This window comes from Podarcis tiliguerta (genome assembly GCF_965153285.1).
Source record: "Podarcis tiliguerta genome assembly, chromosome: 14".
In the NCBI taxonomy this organism is placed as follows: domain Eukaryota; kingdom Metazoa; phylum Chordata; class Lepidosauria; order Squamata; family Lacertidae; genus Podarcis; species Podarcis tiliguerta.
Window position 1 is genome coordinate 524971 of NC_139547.1, and position 23259 is coordinate 548229.

General features: G+C 43.4%; 1 protein-coding gene across 8 annotated transcripts in view; it reads left to right on the plus strand.

Moving 5' to 3' along the window:
• SIN3A (SIN3 transcription regulator family member A) overlaps positions 1 to 22807 on the plus strand; it is a 58327-nt gene extending 35520 nt beyond the window's left edge. For 3 of the 8 annotated variants that reach the window (XM_083412730.1, XM_083412729.1, XM_083412731.1), the window contains exons 12-21: positions 8448 to 8564; positions 9279 to 9517; positions 11313 to 11496; positions 12079 to 12643; positions 13960 to 14129; positions 14545 to 14718; positions 16300 to 16392; positions 18057 to 18151; positions 19016 to 19328; positions 19779 to 22807. In XM_083412730.1, the coding sequence (XP_083268856.1) occupies positions 8448 to 8564; positions 9279 to 9517; positions 11313 to 11496; positions 12079 to 12643; positions 13960 to 14129; positions 14545 to 14718; positions 16300 to 16392; positions 18057 to 18151; positions 19016 to 19328; positions 19779 to 20009 (2181 nt within the window). In that variant the 3' untranslated portion in view covers positions 20010 to 22807. The remainder of the gene's footprint in view (positions 1 to 8447; positions 8565 to 9278; positions 9518 to 11312; positions 11497 to 12078; positions 12644 to 13959; positions 14130 to 14544; positions 14719 to 16299; positions 16393 to 18056; positions 18152 to 19015; positions 19329 to 19778) is intronic. The other 5 variants (XM_083412735.1, XM_083412736.1, XM_083412734.1 and 2 more) reach the window with 2 other exon arrangements.
• Positions 22808 to 23259: the final 452 nt, after the last annotated feature.

The window sequence follows — 23259 nt, forward strand, 5'->3', positions numbered from 1 at the left end:
TGAGACTTAAGTAGGCAGGAGGAAAATGGCGCAACTTTGGCTAAAGTGACTGAAGTCGTAAGCTTTCTTTCTTTTTGCAAAAATAACAGGAAAAGAAGAAACAGCAGCTAGCACCAACAATTAAAGTATTCTGTCAATCCTGACTTAAATGTATAAATTAATGTAGGCAGTCCATATGTCCGAATAAATATCCAGATTATTATAAAATGTACATAATTTCTTTTCCAATTAATTTCATTTTAATTTTCACAATTTTAACAAATTAACATCAAATTTTACACCAAATTTCTACACATTTTAAAAGTTGACTCCTCACCCTTCTTCCGTGGTGTTTGTATACCCACCCATTCCTGCAGCAATTATACCTTTATCTATTCCACATTCCCTTCATTACAAATTTATCATTCATCTTCTGCTGCTCATATTTTAATCCTGCCTGCAATTCCATTTAACTATGATATTTCCCAAATTGTCCAAATAAGGATCTCATTCTTCCACAAAAGATTTCTCATTAGATCTCTTCTTTTGCTTTCACCTCCCACAAGGACAAGAGTGCCTTCTACTTTAAGCCAAATTAATCAAATTTATAAGGAAGCCAGCTGCTTACGTGTTCTCTTCTGAGGCTTTTCGGCAGTGGAGTCAGCAGAGATGTCCATCCACCCCTTGCCTCTCCTGCCTGTATCAGAGTCCTTTGACTCTGGCAGGGAGCGGGAGCAAACAGTGCTTGTGGCATAATTTGCCCCCCTGGTACCACCAGAGAGTTTGAGGAATGCATTTGCCTTTTCTGCCCCCTATATTCTCCATCCAAGTCTCCCTGATCTTTGAGATAAGCTCTCATGGTCACTACTCAACTTGGGAGTCAGCTGTACATTATTTCAAGCACCCAGGATGTGAGCAGGCTCAAATGGGGAATATATTGTATACGGTCCCTGATGTCAGGAGCCATGAACCGGTGGCCCTCTAGGATTTGGATTGCAACTCCCATCATGCTCTGAACTAGTGTCCTGCACACTAACCAGCACATCATGCTAGCTCCCAAAAGTCTGAGGCAATGGGAGTTGTTATCCCACAAATAGCAACCCTCCCTGCCTTAAATACAGTGGTACCTCAGGTTAAGAACTTAGTTCGTTCCAGAGGTCCGTTCTTAACCTGAGGTACCACTTTACCTAATGGAGCCTCCCGCCACTGCCACACAATTTCTGTTATCATCCTGAAGCAAATTTCTTACCCCGAGGTACTATTTCTGGGTTAGCAGTCTGTAACCTGAAGTGTCTGTAACCTGAGGTACCATTGTAGTCTTCACTCGCTCAAAGGGTACTGTAGTGACAAATGCCTCAAGAGTTACACCTCACAGTTGATAAATCATATGATGTCACTTCCGGTTGGTCGCCCAATAATGGCAGTCGGGAGCTCTTTCGGCTGAAAGAGCCCCAGCGCTTTGAAATTGGGGAGACCACGAGAGCGTTGTGGTTCCCCATTAAAAACCTCAGATCAAGCGTTCTGAGGACCTGGTGTTCCGGCGGGTGCCTTCCAGCCACTCCCCTGCTCCCCGGTAAGCTCGTAAGAGCCCCAAAAGCAAGCGGGTTCAGAGATGTGGCACAGCGGAAATGACCGCTTCCTTCAAAGCAGCGAAGCTCCGAGACTGGCGATCGTGAGCGGCCAATTCCTTCAGGGGAAAAAAAAAGACTTAAAAATTTGGAACTGTAAGTAACTACAATAAATAATTTGAAAAGAATTTGGAAGAGAAGGGAGACTTAAAAATGGAGGTCGGTCCCATTTTGTTGGAGAAAGAGAGAATTGGTGTACAAAGACCAAAGCCCTAATGAAATGAAAAGTTTTTAAAACTTTGCAAGCAAATTTACTCCCTCTCCTCGAGGGTAGAGGGGGTATTTGTGTTTAAGACTTTAACCTAGGAAGATTGTGAATTTGATTGAGATTTCCCCATTCTGCAGCGGACCACCCAGGAGGGAAGACTAGTCTCCATTGTGATCTCACAATGGAAGAGGAAGCATTCAATCTCCGTTTCCACTGACTTTGTTACAAACTTTCTGGAGCTGCCTGGCTATACTTTAAATTGATAAAAAGTGTCTTCTTCCCTCAGAACAAAGGGGCGCTCCAGAGATTTTTCTTTCTGCCACCCTGGCTTTTGGTTTCCCCCCTGTTTGAAAGAACAGGGACACAGCCTCTGGGCCGGCTGCAGTGGGACTGGTGGAGGGAAATTGTTATTTTCCACCACTGCGCCAGACTGGGGGACTGACCTTGACATTCCTAAGCTATTATGCGCCCAGAAAAAACAAGACGTGGCTCTAAAGCCCAGCAATTTGAGGAGTCGGTGATTGCAATCTTGAGTGGCATTAGAGAAGGTTTAAATCATATTACAGCAAGTATTGATAAATTGGATAAAAGAATTGAGCTTTTAAGCACTGACTTAAGGAAGTAAAAGATGAGATAACCACGCATGACACAAGGATGGCACAGCTGGAGACAGAGTGCCAGATTTGGAACAGATGCAATATGAAAATGCCAATGCAATTGCCTTTCTGCAGTTGAAGGGAAAAGATTCGCATTTGAGATTGGGGGCGGGGTCCCTTTTTTGGAAGAGGAAAAACTCAAGGAGTCTCTGATAGGATTTTTTGTGGAATGCTGGGACCTCAAAAAAGAGGAAGTGGAAGCTTGGATAGAGAAAGCTTATAGATTCGGACCCAAAAAGGATACTAAAATAACTTATGATTGTATAGTGGTCTTTAAGACCAAGGAGCAAAGGGATATCATTCTGGGACACCACTACAGAAAAGGCCTAAAAATCCAGGATAAATCTGTGGTGCTCTTTAAAGAGATCCCACGCCAATTTTTGAACCTGAGATCCTAATATACGGATTTGACAAATATCTTGAGGAGGAAGAACATCTTTTTTAGGTGGGAAATTCCAGAGGGCCTATCCTTCAAGGAAGAAAGCAAAAGATAAAGACTGTTGGAGAAAAGAACAGATTCTTGCAAAAGCACTCGGTGGAACTTGGATTACAGAGCCCACCGCTGTTAGGAGCGGAGGCTACACCCTCTTAATTTGACATCATGGCGCTGAGAATTTATTCATGGAACATAAATGGTTTGAACTCTCCTCAGAAAAGGAGACAAATTTATCATGTTTTGGAAAAACAGAATTTGGATATAATTTGTTTACAGGAAACCCACATCACAATACTACATAGAAAAATGTTAATAAACAAAAGATTGGGACAATAATTTATTTCTTCTGACAAAGTTAAAAAAAGAGGAGTGGTTTTCTATATTAAGGAAAAATGGAATCCAAAATTGGCATTTAAAGATGAGGAAGGAAGACACATAGCAGTTGAAATTACAGCACAAGGCGAGAAATATTTGTTACTAGCAATCTACACACCTAATGATGGCAAAGCGGACTTTTTCATGAATTTGGAAACAAGTCTTTTGGAATATATGGATTACAAATTAATATTGGTTGGGGACTTGAATGGAGTTGCATCTACTTTGATGGATAGGACTCAGAGATCAAAGGTATAAAATTCTGGCAGATTACCCAAGACTTTTTTTGACTTAACTGATAAATTTAATTTGTCAGATATATGGAGAATCAGAAATACAATGGAAAAAGACTTCCCCTTTTTTCAGATGCAAATCAAGTATTTTCGAGAATAGACTACTTATGGATATCCAGAGACTTGGTTCCTAAAGTAACAAAAATGGAAATTTGCCCTAAAACTTGCTCTGATCACAATGCAGTTTTTATGGACCTGAAAATGTTTGTACAGGGTTCCTTCAGATGGAGAATGAATGATGATTTGTTGAGAAGTACATCAATTGTTAATAAGGTCAAAAAACCCTAAAGGATTATTTTGAACTTAATATGAACCAGGGAACGGAAACAAGGGTTATTTGGGACGCTAGCAAGGCAGTAATGGAGGGTTTCTGATACAACAAAATTCATTTAGTAGAAAGTTACAGAATGAGAGAAAAGATATAATTATGGACCAATTAAAAGATAAAGAGAAGAAGCTCAGAGGAAATACAAAGAATCTGCAGATACAAAAAGGAATTAAGACCTTACAGGTTCAATATTCACAGTTAGTAAATAGAAATAGAATAGACGTTGCGAAGAATCATAGAATAGAATCATAGAATCATAAGAGTTGGAATAGACCACAAGGGTCATCGAGTCCAACCCCCTGCCAAGCAGGAAACATCATCAGAGCACTCCTGACATATGGTTGTCAAGCCTCTGCTTAAAGACCTCCAAAGAAGGAGACTCCACCACACTCCTTGGCAGCAAATTCCACTGTCGAACAGCTCTTACTGTCAGGAAGTTCTTCCTAATGTTTAGGTGGAATCTTCTTTCTTGTAGTTTGCATCCATTGCTCCGTGTCCGCTTCTCTGGAGCAGCAGAAAACAACCTTTCTTCCTCCTCTATATGACATCCTTTTCTATATTTCAACATGGCTATCATATCACCCCTTAACCTCCTCTTCAGGCTAAACATGCCCAGCTCCCTTAGCCGTTCCTCATAAGGCATCGTTTCCAGGCCTTTGACCATTTTGGTTGCCCTCCTCTGGACACGTTCCAGTTTGTCAGTGTCCTTCTTGAACTGTGGTGCCCAGAACTGGGCACAGTACTCCAGGTGAGGTCTGACCAGAGCAGAATACAGTGGCACTATTACTTCCCTTGATCTAGCTGCTATACTCCTATTGATGCAGCCCAGAATTGCATTGGCTTTTTTAGCAGCCGCGTCACACTGTTGGCTCATGTCAAGTTTGTGGTCAACCAAGACTCCTAGATCCTTTTCACATGTACTGCTCTCAAGCCAGGTGTCACACCATCTTGTATTTGTGCCTCTCATTTTTTTTGCCCAAGTGCAATACTTTACATTTCTCCCTGTTAAAGTTCATCTTGTTTGTTTTGGCCCAGTTCTCTAATTTGTCAAGGTCATTTTGATGTGTGATCCTGTCCTCTGGGGTGTTAGCCACCCCTCCCACTTTGGTGTCATCTGCCCTCAAGGATGCCCTTGAGTCCATCATCCAAGTTGTTGATAAAGATGTTGAATAAGACGGGGCCCAAGACAGAACCCTGTGGCACCCCACTAGTCACTCTTCTCCAGGATGAAGAGGAACCATTGATGAGCACCCTTTGGGTCCGGTCAGTCAGCCAAATCCACTGAGTGGTAGCATAGTCAAGACCGCATTTTACCAGCTTCTTTACAAGAATATCATGGGGCACCTTGTCAAATGCCTTGCTGAAATCAAGGTAGGCTACATCCACTGCGTTCCCTTCATCTACCAGGCTTGTAATTCTGTCAAAAAATGAGATCAGGTTAGTCTGACATGACTTATTTTTCAGAAATCCATGCTGACTATTGGTGATCACAGCATTCCTTTCTAGGTGCTCACAGACTGTTTGCTTAACAATCTGCTCCAGAATCTTCCCTGGTATTGATGTCAGACTGACTGGGCGATAATTATTTGGGTCCTCTCTTTTCCCCTTTTTGAAAATAGGGACAACATTTGCCCTCCTCCAGTCTGCCAGGACTTCGCCTGTTCTCCAGGAATTCTCAAAGATGACTGCCAGTGGTTCTGAGATCACATCTGCCAGTTCTTTTAATACTCTTGGATGCAGTTCATCTGGCCCTGGAGACTTGAATACATCTAAACTAGCCAAGTCTTCTTGTACTATCTCCTTAGTTATTCTGGGCTGTGTTTCCTCTGCTGAATCATTTGCTCCAAATTCTTCAGGTCGGGCATTGTTTTCTTTATCGGAGAAGACTGAGGCAAAGAAGGCATTGAGGAGTTCAGCCCTTTCTGTGTCCCCTGTTTGCATTTCACCATCTTCTCCTCTGAATGACCCCACTGTTTCTTTGTTCTTCCTTTTGCTACGAACATACCCATAAAAGCCTTTTTTGTTGCTTTTAACCTCTCTAGCAAGCCTGATTTCATTCTGTGCTTTAGCTTTTCTGACTTTGTGTCTACATGTGCTGGCTATTTGTTTGAATTCCTCTTTGGTGGTTTCCCCCCTTTTCCATTTTTTGTACACATCCTTTTTAAATCTTAACTCAGTTAAAAGTTCTTTAGATAGCCACCCTGGCTTCTTTAGGCACCTTCCATGTTTCCGTCTCATTGGTATTGCCTGAAGTTGTGCTTTTACTATGTCCCTCTTAACAAACTCCCAGCCATCATGAACTCCCTTTCCTTTTAGTATTACTGTCCATGGGATCTCACCCAGCACTTCCCTAAGTTTTATGAAGTCGGCTTTCTTAAAGTCAAGAAATTTGATCAAGTGAAAGATAAGTTAAATTGGTTGCATTACCACCAGATTAATGAATTTTATAAAATAGACAAGAAAAATGGTTTTGCCTCGGAAAAATCTAAGTTGGAGACGGAGTTGTTGGATTCTAAAGCTAAAAATCTGTCTAAAATGTATAAGTTACTGTTGGAGTGGCATACAAAGGATGAACAAGTTGAATCAGTAATGATAGATTGGGCAAGAGATGTAGGACACAACATAATGTTCAAGAATTGGGAAAGACTGTGGAAGAAAGGGGTCAGGTTCACCTTCACCGTATGTACAATGTTAAAGGAGAATATAATGAAAATGATGTATAGATGGTATTTGACCCCTGTTAAACTAGCAAAGATTTATCATAACTGTGATAATCTATGTTGGAAATGTAAAGAAAAAGAAGGAACATTTTATCACGTGGTGCACCTGCCCCAAGGTGAAAGACTTCTGGGAAAAGATTTATAAAGAATTGAAAAAAAAGTTGGAATATAGAAACCAGAGGCGTTTCTTCTTGGAATAACAGGTTTGGAATTGCCCAAGAAAGATGTTAAATTATTTTTGCATGCCACAACTGCTGCTCAGATATTATTAGCTAAGAAGTGGAAAACACAAGAACTGCCAACTGTGGAAGAATGGCAGATGAAGATGATGAACTTTTCGGAGCTAGCTGACGTGACCGGAAGAGTCTGCGATCAGAATGAGGAGGAGTATCAAGAAGAATGGAAGAAATTCATTGACTATTTAGCTAAATACATCAAGTTAAAATAATTGGAAAAAGCTTGCAATTACCAACTAGGCCTAGGATTTAAATAAGTAATGTGAGGAATTATTATGTTTAATGCTGAATTGGGAAGATTGACTGATGTTAAGGGATTAAGTTAAGATTTTAAGAATTTTTATTTGGAAAACCGTTAAAATGATTTGCATTGAAACCCAACTAGGGGGACATGAGGACAGAATCTCAACGGGATTTTCAAGTAAACTTGATTAGAAGTTCCCTGTGGTTTCTACTCTTATAAACGGTGCATTTGAAAGCCAACTCCCTGTCTAAACTTTGGCCAGCTTCATTAGGATCTTCCTTTGCTGAGCTGTGTTTCCAAGGAATGCCCTCTGCTGTCCTGTATGGGCATTATAATAGGGTTCCATACACAGATAGATATTTTATTTGTGGGCAATTGCGAGTGGAGGACACACAGCATTATTTATTACAGTACCCACTATACTCAGAACCTAGGAGACTTTCTAAATCCCTTGGTTGTCCAGGAAAGCTGTCTCTCCCTGGCAGAGAGGGGTCTATGGCTGCTCAGAGATGCTAATGCTCCAGTGACTTATAACGTGACCCTCTTCGCGCTGGTGGCAAGAAAGATTGGTAAGAAAAACCTGGGCAAAATTGCAGTAAACTGTAAGGGAGATTCAGAGGCCTAAATAGGAAACTCTCGCAAGCTGTGTGATGCCCCCATTCTACACGAGCATTTGCATTTTATGATCTTGATGGTTCAGGCAGTGGCTCTGCTTTTTATATATAATTATATAGATACTTCTTTTTCCTCACAGTGTTGGTATGATTTTATCATGGCCTTTGGCAAGTACAGTAAAGTTTATTTTATTGTTGTGTGTCTACTGGTGTTACTTGAGTGGTTTCTACAGAACGTGCATAAAGTGCAGGCGTGGGCACACTTGGGTTTAAAGGCCTGTGCATGTTATCTACACTTTGCATATTTACTTTGTGAAACACCAGTGTCAGTGCCAATATGTCCATAGCAACTGTGCTCACCTCATAAAGTGTAGAGCCACTCTGAGGTATTGTCATGCGATTTTATGTGTGGATTGCAAAGTCTAGTCTTCTTAAAATCCAAGGCACGTTGTAGTGTGTTAGGCAGAAATAGAAATGACAGTTACTGTGGTCCTGCAGGTGGAGCTCAAGCGCTCCTATTGAGTTTTGCTCAAAGCATGATGGTTTCTATTACTTTTAATCTTACAACTAAACTGACCAATGGATCAAAAATTCAGAAAATCTTTTGTTGTTGCCCTTTCTTGTACATCTATGACAGTTCCCAAAAATCTGTAAAAATTTACTTTATGTAGGAGCTAGAATTATAGGTATCTGGCTACTCTTAAATGAGATGCTTCTCTCTCCTCCTAAGGTTTTGAATGACACCTGGGTCTCCTTTCCATCCTGGTCTGAAGATTCCACGTTTGTGAGCTCCAAGAAGACTCAGTATGAAGAGCACATCTACCGGTGTGAGGATGAACGATTTGAGGTAGCTATATCAGAGCTTAATGTCATGGGAAGCTTGTGATACTATGTTAGGTTGACTTAATATCTGCTTTGATGAATGAATAGTTCTTGATAGCTTTGGTGTAAAGCACTAACCAAGAGTGTGGGTTGTGAGAAGGAAGGCCACCAATTTGAACCTTGCTCCCACAACAAACAGAGTAGGAGCCTAAAAGACTCACCTCTGCTTCTGTAATATGGGGTAATAATACCAGCATTCCTTGCAAGGTTGTTGTAAGGATTGACTATGGTTGTGTATGTGAGGTGCTTTGAGCACTCAGTGCTGTATAAATGCACAATAGTAATATCATGGTGGTTTGCTATAGTCTTCTTATCTTACCCTCCCAGATATAATACTTGTCAATACTTTGCTTGCTGCCATGTGCATCTCCTGAAAGTGAGTAGCTGCAGGCTCATAGGTTGGATGTTTTGCTTCACATAGAAATTAAATTACCTATTACAATAGCACCCTCCACCCACCAAAAAATTAGATTTAAAGACTATTGGATGTGAATAAGGGTTTTGTTTGGATCTGTTGCTCTGCTTTTCATCTCAGTTTCCACCATCTTACACAGTGTTGAAAAGCCTTTTGTACTATATGTAAGAACCCCATTCCCACATCTGCCAGAATTTGTTTATTTTTTATAGTTTTTATAGTTTATTGCTATAAGCCATGGCTGATGCATGCTCTCCATTTCAGCTGGATGTTGTCTTGGAGACCAACCTAGCGACCATCAGAGTCCTAGAGACGATACAGAAGAAACTCTCACGCTTATCAGCTGAGGAGCAGGCCAAATTCCGGCTGGACAACACTTTGGGCGGCTCCTCAGAAGTTATTCATCGCAAGGCATTGCAGAGGATATATGCTGACAAGGCAGCTGACATCATTGATGGGCTTAGGAAGAACCCAGCTGTCGCAGTCCCTATTGTGTTGAAAAGGTAACTGGGAAATGCAGGTGGAGCACCCTCATCCCCCTCCTTTTTCAGTTTCCCCAAGTGCTGCTTTTTAATGATGGTTTTTTGGGTGGCATTTTTGTCCTGTCATTTAGCAAGGTTCTCAGTGTGACTGATGATTCATTGCACAATTTAAAAAGCAATTTCAGGTAGACCCTTGCCTACGTGGGAGTTACATTCCAAGGCACTGCAAATACCAGTTAAACTGTATATAATTGAAACACATTGAAAAAGCCTGCAACCGCCCCACCCCCCCGTTCCACCCTTTTAGTGACGTTTCAGTGATATCTTTATGATGTTTTAGGGTCCCTTCTGTGTTTGGCACAATTCACGAGCATAAGGTTGCACACATATTGAACAAGTGTGAAGGGAGGCTGCCTATAATTTAAAAGGCAATATAAAAATACATATCCATTAAGTGAGTGTGTGTACTATATATAGAATTATAGAATCATAGAAGCTTAGAGCTGGAACCGCCTGCAGTGCAGGAATCCCAGCTAAAGCATCCATGGCAGATGACCATCCAAGCTCTGCTTAAAAACTTCCAAGAAATGAGAGTCCACAGCCCCCAGGTGAGACTCTTTCTTATATATGCACAGCCTCAAATTCCACAACACAGACAAAAACTTAATCAATACAATAAAGAGATGCCAAAGAAGGCACCAGGTCAGCTTCTCCAGGGAGGACATTCCAAAGCTAGGCAAGGAAAATGCCATCTGTCATGTTGACAGGAGTTCATAGTTGAGGGTCACATACAAAGATCTCTGGCTAGGTAGGTATATGCAAAAGAGCAGTCCTTACAAGGTAACCTGGTCACAATCTGTAAAGAAATATAAAGTCAAAGCTAAGACTTTGAATTGGACCAGGAGTGGACCAGGAGCCTGTGCAGCAGTCAGGGCACTCAGCCCCAGCTTACAGTTTGTATTCAAAAGTCACTCAAGTTCTAGGCCATTCTCAAAGGCAGCCTCCCTTGCATCGCGTTGCTTATGGCCCAGAGAAGCTCAACGCTAGTGACCACTCACATTTGTATCTCGCCCCCCACTGAGCTCAAAGTGGCATACATGGATGGGGTTTAGCTCGCTTTATCCTCACAAAAGCCCTGTGACATAGGTTAGACCAAGAGCATGTGGTGAGCTGCACAGTTGAGTGAGGTTTGGAACATGGATCTCCTGCACCCAAGTCAGCTGTGGATGCTCACTGACATGCTAGCTGTGGATTCGAATGAAGTTACAGCAAAGCAGCTGCTACAGGAGAGTGGATGGTAAACTTCTGTTCATGGCAGAGAATGTTTTTTTAAACAGGGAAAGATCCACAATGGTGATTAATCTGGAATGTTCTGATCTAGTCATGAATTATAATACAGTGGACTCTCGGGTTGCGAACTGATCCATGCGGGGGGCACGTTCACAACCCGCAGCGTCCGCAACCCGCAGCACCACGTCTGCGCACGCACGGGTTGCGATTTTGCATATGCACATGCGCCAAAACCCGGAAGTAATCCGTTCCGGTACTTCCGGGTTTTGGCGCTCTGTATCCCGAAAACGCGCAGCCTGAAGTGTCTGTAACCCAAGGTATGACTGTAGAGATCAAGACCAAAGTAGCCCATTTTCTGTGTTACATCACCTTCTGCTCGTGTTCTCCCATGCTGAATGTGGTCAAATCACGAATGCCTTGAATATCCCTTGAATGTTGAAGTCTGTCAAAGGCAGGATGCTTTATTCCTGCTAGTCCTCGTGGCTGTACTCATCTCTCAGGCCATGTTGCCTTTCTTTCTGTTAAGGTTAAAAATGAAAGAGGAGGAGTGGAGAGAAGCCCAGAGAGGATTCAACAAAGTATGGCGGGAACAGAATGAGAAATACTACCTGAAGTCCCTTGACCACCAGGGCATCAACTTTAAACAAAATGACACCAAGGTCTTAAGATCAAAGAGCCTTCTTAGCGAGATTGAGACTATTTACGATGAGGTAGGTTGGAGGCTTTGCCCTCTCTGTTTCAACCTTATTTCATCCTGATTGACAATTGATGGAAAGGATGTTGTGTAACCCGAAGCATTTGTAACACGAGGTACCACTGTACTATAATCTGAGGTGGGCAAAAGGGTTTCGGATAGAGAGGAGAAATAGCTGCACCGATGGTGGGAAAGCTTTCAAGGAAACTGGTCCTTTTGGGTGCCATGAAGTCTGCTCTGGCCTCCAGATGAGTGGCTTTGTATAAACTAGAGCTGTCAAAGTGGTCGATTGCCAGCTGCTGGTCAATCGTAGGTTGATCCTGGTTGATCACAACTCTGGCCACTCCCCCTAAAAAAAAAACTCAGCAACTTTGGTCAATACAGTGGGCAAATCACTGCCAGTTTATTTATAGTGGGAGCAGATCGCAGTCTCTTGGAAGTTGGTCACCCCTGGTATAAACTTAATTAGTTGCGCAGATCTTTTTATACTTACTGGGGTAGAGCACTTTCCTGTCCAGCCCAGGCAGTGATTTTCAGCTGATGAGAGAAGAGAGCCATGTGGAGATGGATTTCATGCTCTTTCTCTCCTGATTTTCAGAGGCAGGAGCAGACTTCTGAAGATAACATTGGCCCTCACCTGTCCTTAGCCTACGAAGATAAACAGATCCTGGATGACGCTGCCTCTCTAATTATCCACCACGTGAAGCGGCAGACAGGCATCCAGAAAGAGGACAAATACAAAATCAAGCAGATCATGTATCACTTCATCCCAGACCTGCTCTTTGCTCAGCGAGGCGAGCTGTCTGATGTGGAGGAGGAGGAAGAGGAAGAGATGGATGTGGACGAAGGCTCAGGGGCTGTGAAAAAGCACAATGGTGTGGGGGGTAGTAGCCCTCCTAAAGCCAAGCTGCTCTTCAGCAACACGGCAGCCCAGAAGCTGCGTGGAATGGATGAAGTCTACAACTTGTTCTATGTCAACAACAACTGGTACATTTTCCTCCGTCTCCACCAGATCCTCTGCTTGCGGTTGCTGCGAATATACAACCAGGCCGAACGGCAGATTGAAGAGGAGAATCGGGAAAGGGAGTGGGAGCGGGATGTGCTGGGTGTCAAGCGTGACAAGAGTGACAGCCCTGCCATCCAGCTGCGGTTGAAAGAGCCAAGTGAGTACACCCATACTTGGCTTGGGCTAGTGTGGCAGGGGCTGGTCTTTGACAATGGTCTCCAAGGCAGAAGTGGTGGGGCCACTTTCTGTTGTAAAGAGCCATCTTCCTTCCCATCAGCACAGTTTGGCTTTTGATCCAGCCAAGAAAGGCCCTTGTCAACTGCTACAACCTAGAGTGATGGCAATAACTTAAGGGGCTTTAGAATGAATGTTAGCTCTGCGCTCAATGAATTTATCCACCAGTGGCTATCAGCTACTATAGCTATGTGGAGGCTCCAGATGCAGTAGGTGTATGGCTCTGAATGCCAGGCTCTGGGAGCAAGGAATGGAAGGGACTGCAACTTTTCTGTCCAGCCAGTAAGCTTTCCTGAACTGCCTGCAAGCAGAATGCTGGATAGGTCTTCCTCTGCAGTCAAGAGGGATAACTCCTATTCTCTTGCTCTTCTCCTTTCCCTGTTGCTTGTTTGCCTCTGCTGCCAGAGATTGATGTCCCCAAAACTTCAACCGGGTGGGTTAATGATTATAACCCAAACAACAATAAATGGTTCAAACTATTGTTTATTTTTTAAGTTGAGAGATAAGAAATAGAGGATACAATGCTAAGTCCAGTGAAGGACCCAGACAAGAATAAAGTTAAAAGGGTACTGAATAAAACTGGACAAAGTATTTTTTTTATATAAAAAAAATGCAAGTTTCAGCAGTTACATGGAAAGATTCAAATCTTGGTAACTCATTGCTAGCAAGCAGTGAGTAATAGGTATCTCATTAGGGAAGAGAAGGAAATGGGCTTCTGCATCTACCTGATAAGGAAGGAAGATATGACATCCCAAACACATACAGTTGTACCTCGGAAGTCAAACAGAATCTGTTCTGGAAGTCCATTCGGCTTCTGATTGGCTGCAGGAAGCTTGGCGTTCGGGAGCCGAGGTATGACTGTATAGGTGGCCAAGAGAGGACTGGCATAGATAGATGATAGATAGATAGATAGATAGATAGATAGATAGATAGATAGATAGATAGATAGATAGATCCCAGCCGCCCCCCTTCAAGCATTTTTAAGTAATGACAGGTGTCTCCCTCTTTACGTTCCTGGGTATGCTCCATGTGATTGCGTAGAGTGGGGAACAACATCTAAAAGCCAAACTCTGCCCAAAATTGGCCAAACTCCATCACAGTCTCTCCCTCCAAATCTTTTTCTCAAACTCCAATATAATCTCCCACCTTCCTACTGGCCCATATCAACATTTAATGGCCAGGTGGTGAGAGGGAGGGAGAAGCAGGTCTCACGTGGAACATCCTTCTTTCCCCTTTTAGTGGATATCGATGTGGAAGATTACTACCCAGCTTTCCTAGACATGGTGCGGAACCTGCTGGACGGCAACATGGACTCTTCGCAATATGAGGACTCTCTTCGCGAGATGTTCACCATCCATGCCTACATTGCCTTCACCATGGACAAGCTGATTCAGAGTATTGTTAGACAGGTGAGGAGGGGACAGGGGATCTGGGGCTTTCAAGAAAGAACAGGCCTAGAAAACCAGTTCAGGGCTCAGTCGCTTACTGCTGAACCTCATCTGTCTACCAGAGGAGATGGGGATGAGAAATCCAGGAGGTTGTGTTACCTTTTTGTCTTAACTATTTTGAGCGAGTGATTGATTTATATAGCACGTAATGCCAAAGTAGGCCTCTAAGTGGTTTATCAAGTTACACAAAAATTAACTTGTACCCACACTTGTTACCCGTAGAAGGAATTGCTATTGGATGATGTGCCATTTGTGAGCTGTAGTTAATTCTCTCTCTGGCACGATTTAGGCTGCAATTTTATGTGGGTTTTTTGCACTTGATAATTTTCGTTACCAGAAAGCATTGTAATGTCTCCTGTATATGATATATCAACAGCTTCAGCACATTGTGAGCGACGAACTCTGTGTACAGGTGACAGAACTGTACCTGGCTGAGAACAGCAATGGAGCTACCGGAGGCCTGCTGTCATCACAGTCCTCTCGGTCCCTTGTAGAGACAGCATACCAGCGCAAAGCTGAGCAGCTAATGCAAGATGAGAACTGCTTTAAGGTAAAAAAAAAAGTCTTGGAGTCTTCACAAAGCTAGGAAGAGAGATCCTGATGTACTTCGAGTAGGGGTAACGGAATGGGGACGATCTTCTTTGTCGCTAGCAAAACATCCAAGGATGTGCACGTTTCCAAATTGCATTATGCTTACTGAGCAGTTCACCAGGTATTTCACCTGGCTTCTGCCATCGCCCCTTGCAACCACAATTGGCGTAACCACCTACCAGTTCCAGTGCCATAGAGACAAATCACAAAAGGTGCTATAGGCTTGTATGCAGCAGTGGTTGCTTAATGATGCTCTTGGCCACATGCAGGTAAGCTGTTGTGCTCCGTCAACAAGTACCTAACTAGTGAAATATATGCAGTTGTTTTTCTAATGATTTATAGTACATTTGACGCAAGCTGGCAGAAGCAGTATTTAGTCAGATCCCAATTAGCTGCTCTTTCTGTTTTGAACAAGCATAGAAAGAAGGTGGCTGTCTCACCTGTGTGCGGGCAGAGGCTTCCATTTCCCTGAATTGCTATTCTTAGCATTTTCATTTTGGTTTCTTGGGTGTCAGTAGAGTGCCTTTCGCTTCTCCCCCACCTTCATCACTTTCCCAAATGCTACACTAGACAGACTTAAGCATGGCTTAACTATAGTCCTGATCCCTTACACCTTTCTTTCTATTAAGTAAATGTTGTCCCCCACCCCACCTCCCTTACAGATACACAGGCGGCCCCACCAAAGTCCCAGTTTTTTCCACCAGCTCTTCACAATTATTTTTCTCCTCTACAACTCTCTAGTTCCCTTGCGCATGGACATTCTTTGGTTGCACTCATACTACCCAGAGCTTCATTTGCACCTGAGATCAAAATGCTGTTAAATATAATGTTTCCTTCCACTGAAGTTCGCTCTGTGTTCCCATTGCTTCCCTGCAGCAATTTCCATGCCCCCCCCCTTTTAAAAAAATTGCCCCTACAGGCTGGAGCAAGTTGATATAAAGCTTTTGGTTTCTCTTTTCCCCCCTCAAACCCAAAATTGTGGGTTGGGGGAAGAGTAGCAGGTGATGGACTCAGCTCCATCATTTGTAGCTGAAGTGCTTCCTGCTGTAGTCAGCAAGTCTGGGAAACAAGCAGAAACTGAAGAAAGACAGCTGTGGTAGTGAGAAGCAGAAAAGTGTAGCCACAGAACTAATTTAAAAACGCAATGCCCAGCCCCCCTGCTCAGTGAATCGAAGGACTTGCAGGATTAGTGGCTCAGCAGTCCAGCCTGGTCTTGCAGCATGGCTTAGCAGCCGGCAGGGCAATTCCCTCACTTTCACCTTAAGGGCAAAATAATGCAGTTTCTTGATGGAGGTTGCTAGCCTAAAGAAAACTCATGGTTGCTATGGTGATAGTGGCTGACTCATCTGTAGACTTCCAGCAGAGAACTTTTCAAATGAGCTCTCTGCTTATCTGAACCTTCTTCGATCTCTAACAAGGTGGCTTTACATTGCTGGGCCAAGTTCAGCCTGTATAGCATGTACCTTTGGGCTTTGGGTACCTAATAAAACCTCTGAGGATTATTGAGCTCCTTACTGAAGTACTGTCTTCTGTTGTGCAGTTGATGTTTGTTCAGAGCAGAGACCATGTTCAGCTAACTATTGAGCTGCTTGACACAGAAGAGGAGAACTCTGATGACCCTGTTGAGGCTGAGGTAAGAAAGGGACTGCTGCTGGTTGGTGGTTCTTAATTTCAGCTATCAAAGGAACATATATGCATTTTTACTGAAGCACTTCAGGTGCAGTAAAAATAGGTCCAGGTTCTATTATGTGGATTTTTTCAGATTTTAACATGTATAGTTTTTCTGTGTATAGTAGTAAGCAGATGCTGCTGTTTATCTTCAGAATATGAGTAGATTATATGTGTGCACAACTCCTTACAAAGGCAAGCAAGTCAGTATATTCAGGCTTCATCTGATGAGGTGCTTTCAGGTCAGAAACATTTGTGACCGCTAGATAACTGATTTTTTAAAAGCAAGCTGAAAACATTAACCATAGTAGGTGCCTAATTCCAAACGTTGCATTTTGAAGCATTACATACAAACAACAAGACAAGGTGAACCTCAAACAATTTCCAATATTTAGTTGGAGTTGCCCAGTGCTTTTCTATGACGTCTTCATGCGGAACAATGACTGCATGCATTCTTAGGCTTGAAAGCAAACAAAAAGTCCTTCCAAAATATTTAGGTTCACACAACATAATTATTCAGTGCCAAGGCTACTCATAGAAGATACTGTTGTGCATTGCCAAAGATCTTTGCCAAAGCCAGAAGGGTCTAATCTTATTTCTTTTTATAGCCCTTTGTCCCTCAAGTTTGGGGTGAGTAATGCAATATTTTGAGCAATACAAGTGAAAGAGCAATATATTGTCCTTAACATGAAATGGTTCAGGCTGCTTTCATTGTGACCAATGTAGGGAAAAGGAGTGTGAGTTCTTTCAAAAATGGAACTACAAAAGTTTGATCCTGAAAGTTACAGATGCATTTGCACTAACAAAATTCTATAAAATCTTGGCTTACCAAGATCAGTGAGTTGCCACTTATAAATATTGTAACATTTGTGCCATTGAACAGTAATTTTAAGCAGATTATTCTATCCCTGCTTTAAAGTCCAAGTGGCACATACCTCTGCTGTTCTAAAACAAATAAGAGAGGGTTTCCCCAGCCCTTTTTTTACAAATAATGAGTGTCGCATCAATAATAATAATAATAATAATAATAATAATAATAATAATAATTACATTAATAATAATTTATTCTTTCCCCAGCCATTCTGGGCGGCTGCCTGGTTCCCTGTAACCTCACTTCTCACAGGGGGGGAATCGCCAGCTGGACCTCAGTGTCCAGGCTGAATGATGGGGGTGGAGACGCTCCTTCAGGTATACTGGACTGAGGCCATTTAGGGCTTTAAAGGGTCAGCACCAACACTTTGAACTGTGCTCAGAAATGTACTGGGAGCCAACGTAGGTCTTTCAGGACCGGTGTTATGTGGTCTCGGCAGCCACTCCCAGTCACCAGTCTAGCTGCCGCATTCTGGATTAGTTGTAGTTTCCAGATCACCTTCAAAGTAGAGTGCATGGCAGTAGTCCGAGCGGGAGATAACTAGAGCATGCACCACTCTGGTGAGACAGTCTGCAGGCAGGTAGGGTCTCAGCCAGATGAAGCTGGTAGGCAGCTGCCCTGGACACAGAAGGGGAATGGAAGCTCCTCGGAAGTGGGGCTGCGTGCATGATGCTTCATCCTTGGGTACCAGCGTAGGAAAGCTTCCTCTGTTAAAGGGAGCTCATTGGTGCATCTCTTTATTCTGTGTTCTATTTCAGCGTTGGACCGACTATGTGGATCGGTATGTCAATTCTGATTCTACCTCTCCTGAACTACGGGAACAGCTGGCCCAGAAGCCAGTATTTCTGCCAAGGTGAGTGAAATGATATTGCGCATTACTCTAAGAACTAATGGGTCATTTTGAGGCATGCATTTCCTCTGGAGATCATAGCCCCATTGCCTAGGGTCACTGTAGGAAACTGGCAGCCGGAAAGAACATGGTGGCAGTTGTGTGCTGCTGCTGCTGCTGCTGCTGCTAATAATAATAATAATAGTCTGAGAGTTCCTTGTAGGCCTCTGCTCTTGTGACTTTAGCTGCTCCCCCCCCCAAAAAAAAAACCCCAACAAAGCAGAAATAGGAAATGTTTCAGATCGGGGTGGTCACTAATATGTACTTGGACAACCCTGCTTCAGCTTCATGCAATTGCACTGTGTACAGACTTTGTAAACAGCTTTGAAGCTCTCCCATGGTTGTGGCTAAGTGCTGATCCACACATTAAAAACAGCCGTAGCTGTCTGTCTATGTCTCCCTCTCCTTGTGGTGGAAGGCCCTTCACCGAGTGCTTCGCACAAGCAAAGAGGAAAGGAGTGGGTCACAAGGACTGGTTGATCTAATGCTTGCCTGTACTGAGGAGGAAAAACTAGCCAGCAAATGTCATCATGAGCTTTTGTGGCAATTCTTTGAATGAATGTGCCTTGGTAGCATATCAAAGATCACATTTTTGGTCAGGAAAAAAGGATGGTTATGTATAACAGGAGTTTCTCCTCCGCAGTGCAGGTCAAGCACCAATTTAGCCAGTGCCTGGGAATCACCCTTCCCCTCTCAGCTTGGGCTGAACTCTGCTGGGAGGGGATTTGCTCCTTTCCCCAGCAGTTTTTCAGCAAGTGGAGGAGGATGCAGGCAACCACGGCAACGTTAAATGTGTTAATCATCCCTTACGCTCTTATCGTCATTCAGCACGAGCAGTGTGATGGATTTTGAGGAGCAGGCCCCGCGAGCCACAACGTCCAGCCCGATGAGGGAGGCGGGTGCTAATTCCAGCAGGGGCTCTCTGCTTTACAGGAACTTGAGGCGGATCCGCAAGTGTCAGCGGGGTCGGGAGCAGCAGGAGAAGGACGGGAAGGAGGGTATCAGCAAGAAGCCCTTGGAGAACGTGGAGAGCTTGGACAAACTGGAGTGCAAATTCAAGCTCAACTCCTACAAGATGGTGTACGTGATCAAATCGGAGGATTACATGTACAGGAGGACTGCTCTGTTGCGTGCCCATCAGGTAGGCCTGAGCAAAGCGGGTGGGGTGAGCAGCTGTGGCTTCTCCTCAAGGGAAAGCTGCAGGCAGCCAGGATACAGTGGTGTTTTGGTTCATTCCCCCTGCAGCCCTCTGCTTGCATCACTGTTCATCAAAGCAACTGTGTTTATGACCAGAGGTGTCAGGGTCCGGTCTGTATCTTACTGGGAGATCAACTGGGAACTCATTGTATTCTGCATACACTGGCTTGCCTTGTTGCCAGTAAAGGGGGATCACTTCAATGGTATACTTAGTATGTGTAATGGGAGCCACTTTTTCTGGCAGAAAACCTGTGTCCATTAGACTATATGCAGATTGTGACATGGAGGGAAAAGAGGGTTGTACATGTGCTAAGCAGGCATGCATGTCTGACCAAGGCCTCACTGCATAATGCCAGTCACTAAAGCTTTCTCTTGTTTTCTCCCTTCCTTGTAGTCCCATGAAAGGGTGAGCAAAAGGCTGCACCAGCGATTCCAGGCCTGGGTTGACAGGTGGACCAAGGAGCATGTGACCCGTGAAATGGCAGCTGAAACTAGCAAGTGGCTAATGGGGGAGGGCTTGGAAGGCTTGGTGCCTTGCACCACTACCTGCGACACAGAGGACCTGCACTTCGTGAGCATTAACAAGTACCGCGTCAAATATGGCACAATATTCAAGACGCCCTAAACTCCTGGGGGATAGGAAAAGGTCGAGTTGTGGGTGCACATTTTGTGCAGGTTCATCAAGGAAAACAAGGAAGATGCCTTCCTCCCGCCTCCTCCCCAGCCCCTCGCTGTTATCTCCGTAACAACAGCCACTTCTGGACTAATTCATAGCTGGTACATCTCGTTGCCCCAGGGGGGCCACTTTTGGAAATGTCCATCCTGAGAAACGGAAGCTGGAACTGCTGCCCAGAGGCTGAGATCACACGCATGCTCCATGCCATGAGGGGCGCTGAGGTGTCCAAGTCGCTGTAGAGAAGCCCATCTTTCCTGTACACACACCAGCAGCGTTCTCCCAGCCACATGGGCATCAGTGACAACTGGGGGCTTTGAATAGCCTGACAAGATGTGGTGCGTTTGAACACCCCCTCCCCAAGAAGAAAAAGGAAAAAAAGTCTTGCAGCCAGAGTATCTTGGTTGGGAATCTCCAAAATGCCCAGTCCCCAGCTTCAACAGGAGTAGGCAGCAGACTTTCTGGAACTTTCCATCGGCTCTCAGGGCTCAGCAGTCCAGATGGCGGAAACATTGGCTCTTGAGTTTGCTGCCCCCTTCTCTTTTCTCTCCAGTTCCTTCCTTGCTATCTGGGTGCCTGACTTAACACAAACCATTTAAGATCGGTCAGTCCTTTCCAGTGCCAGTGGAACGATCGTTTTGTTTGGGGTTTGTTTTTTGTTTTGTTTTTTTGAACCTGCTTGTTTACTAGTCTCTCTTAGTGCCATGCACCAGCTTTTCACACAAACACTTCCTCTCACCTACACAGTACCCCTATACAGACAACACAAGCTTTCACAATAGCAACAACCTATATTAAACTGGTTTCCCCCCTCTTTTTTTGTAAATAAATGTACATACTTGTCAATTTTTTTTGTTTTTTATTAAAGAAAAAGTATGCTTGATGTGCTAGTATAACTATACTAGCTTCTTGTGTACCTTAGTACCAGGTGGCTTCAGGTTCAGGTTTTAGTACCTACAGATGAGAGTGACAGAGACATTTTTATTACACTTTCTACCAAAGGGAGTTATCATTGTAGTGCTTTGTGTGGAAACTTGTTCCTTTTTGTAAAAAATAAATAAATACAAAAATACAAAAATTTTATTATTATTATTATTATTATTATTAATAATAATAATAATAGTAATAATACATCTTGGTTCTTACCAGAGAAAGATGTGTTCTTGCTGGTTCCCTCACTCTGTTCTGAGAGATGTATGGCTACCAATTGCGGGCAGGGAGGCATCCAACCCAACAAAAAAAATTCTTCATGGAAAGGGAAAAAAGGATATGTGTGTGAGAGAGAATGAGAATGTGTGTGTAGTGGGATTACATGACTCGTATTTTAAGCAGCCTATGTGATATATGAATGATAATATATATCAGAATTTTTAAATTCTTTTTGTTTGTTTGTTTTTGGGAGATTGTTTTGCTGGGTAGTTTTTTTATTATCCACCTAGTCTTCCAGCTCAGAGAATTTGCACTTTTTGAAAGTGTTGCTGAGCTCCCTAGTTTGGGGTTGATTGTGGTTTCTTGTGTGATTCTTCTCATTGTTGAAGAAAATATCCTAAATACCAAACCAGTATTTGACAGAGCTGCTCAAGAGAGAGAGAAGAGAGAGTGTTTGTGTGTGTGTGTGTGTGTGAGAGAGAGAGAGAGCGCACATGCAAGACCATAGAAAAAAAGAGGGGTGGCCTTTTGTGGTTTCACCAGTAACATACACAAGCAGGGACATTTTTTTTTACTATAGATGGCATGAACAAAAACTGAAGATATGAAGGTCTCTCTTTAAAAAAAGTTGCTGTGGGTTTTGTAAATGGCAATGAACCTAACATTTGTGCCCTCTTCCAAGGAGGCGTTGGTTGCTTGTACAAAGTGACAAAACCAAGAGACCTTTAAAAATATGACTTGCTGGTATTTGTCTTCTCCCCAAATCTGCCAGACTTACATCTCTCCAGGTATCCCAGCAAGTAGCTGTCCACACTCTCAGAACAGTGTTGTCACGGTCCAAGGCAAAGAAATTAGAGAGGAGAAAAAGAGGACCTGTGCAAGTATCTCTCTCTTCCCTGTAGCTTAAGAGAACTGTGTAGAGGTGCAGGTTGGGCCTCTGCAGTAAGAGGCAGGTTTGCACAGGGGAATGTGACCTGCAGCGGTAAAAGCAAGGAGTGGAGCCCAGCTGGGGAGTTCTTATGGTATGCCAGCAATAAGCTAACTTACCCATGTCTCCTTCCCTTGCCCTTTTAAAAGAGGGGGATGACAACACTACTGTGTCCTGTTCCATTTTGCTTGTGCTGCTCCCCTGCTCCTCACTCTCGGCAGCCTCTCAGATGTACCTCTTCTGTGTATATTTAAACTATCAGTTTAGACCTTTTTACCAAGTTAGAAGATAAAACACTTCCCAAGTGTCATTTTGAACAAGACAGGTAGAGCAGGGTGGGATTTTTTTCTGACCCAGTGTTTTTGAGGGTAAGAAAAACCCCTGCAGCTGCAAAATAAAGGAGGCCACTGCCCTTCCTGTAGCAGGATTTCAGAATTCAGCATTTCTCTCTCCCCACCCCCTGACCCTCCCAACCCTGATGTCTGACATCTGAGCTCCAAGCTCCTAGTCCTGGCCTGTACAAATAGCAAAATACTTTCGTTCTTATTTTAAATTGCTTTTTGTATTCTGTAATGTGAACCTTTTTGCCACCTATTCATGTGATTTCTATACAGATGTTGTAAACTTGACTGTAGTGCAGTATTTCCATTAAAATATCAGGGCTACTCGTGTACAGATTTGGTGGTCCTTCCTGATCAAACTTGGCCAAAAACACTGGTGAGGTCTTGATTGGGTGAACTTGAAAAGTGCTGTTTGGGCTCTTGACTTGCATGCATTTGCCTCTGGTGTGCAAAACTGCTCAAAGCGGGTTGGTTCTCTTCAATAGACAAGCGCAACAGTGAGCAAAAATGTTTTCGGTTATTGGGATTGTAATTCCCTTTTGTCAGATATGGTACAAAGGTGCTGGTATACTTGATTCTGATTTGAAGAAGTTTGATAGGGGCCTGTCCCCTTTAGAATTGGAAGTATGGCCTCATCTAAGTACAGATTGGCAAATTGCAATTTTCAGTTTCGGTCTGTTTCTCATTTTCCCAATCTTAAATTCTGTTTGTTCCATTTCTACATTTGTTTTGTAATTCTTTTTTTAGGAAGTTCACACACAAAATTGTGTGCATTTCTCCTGAT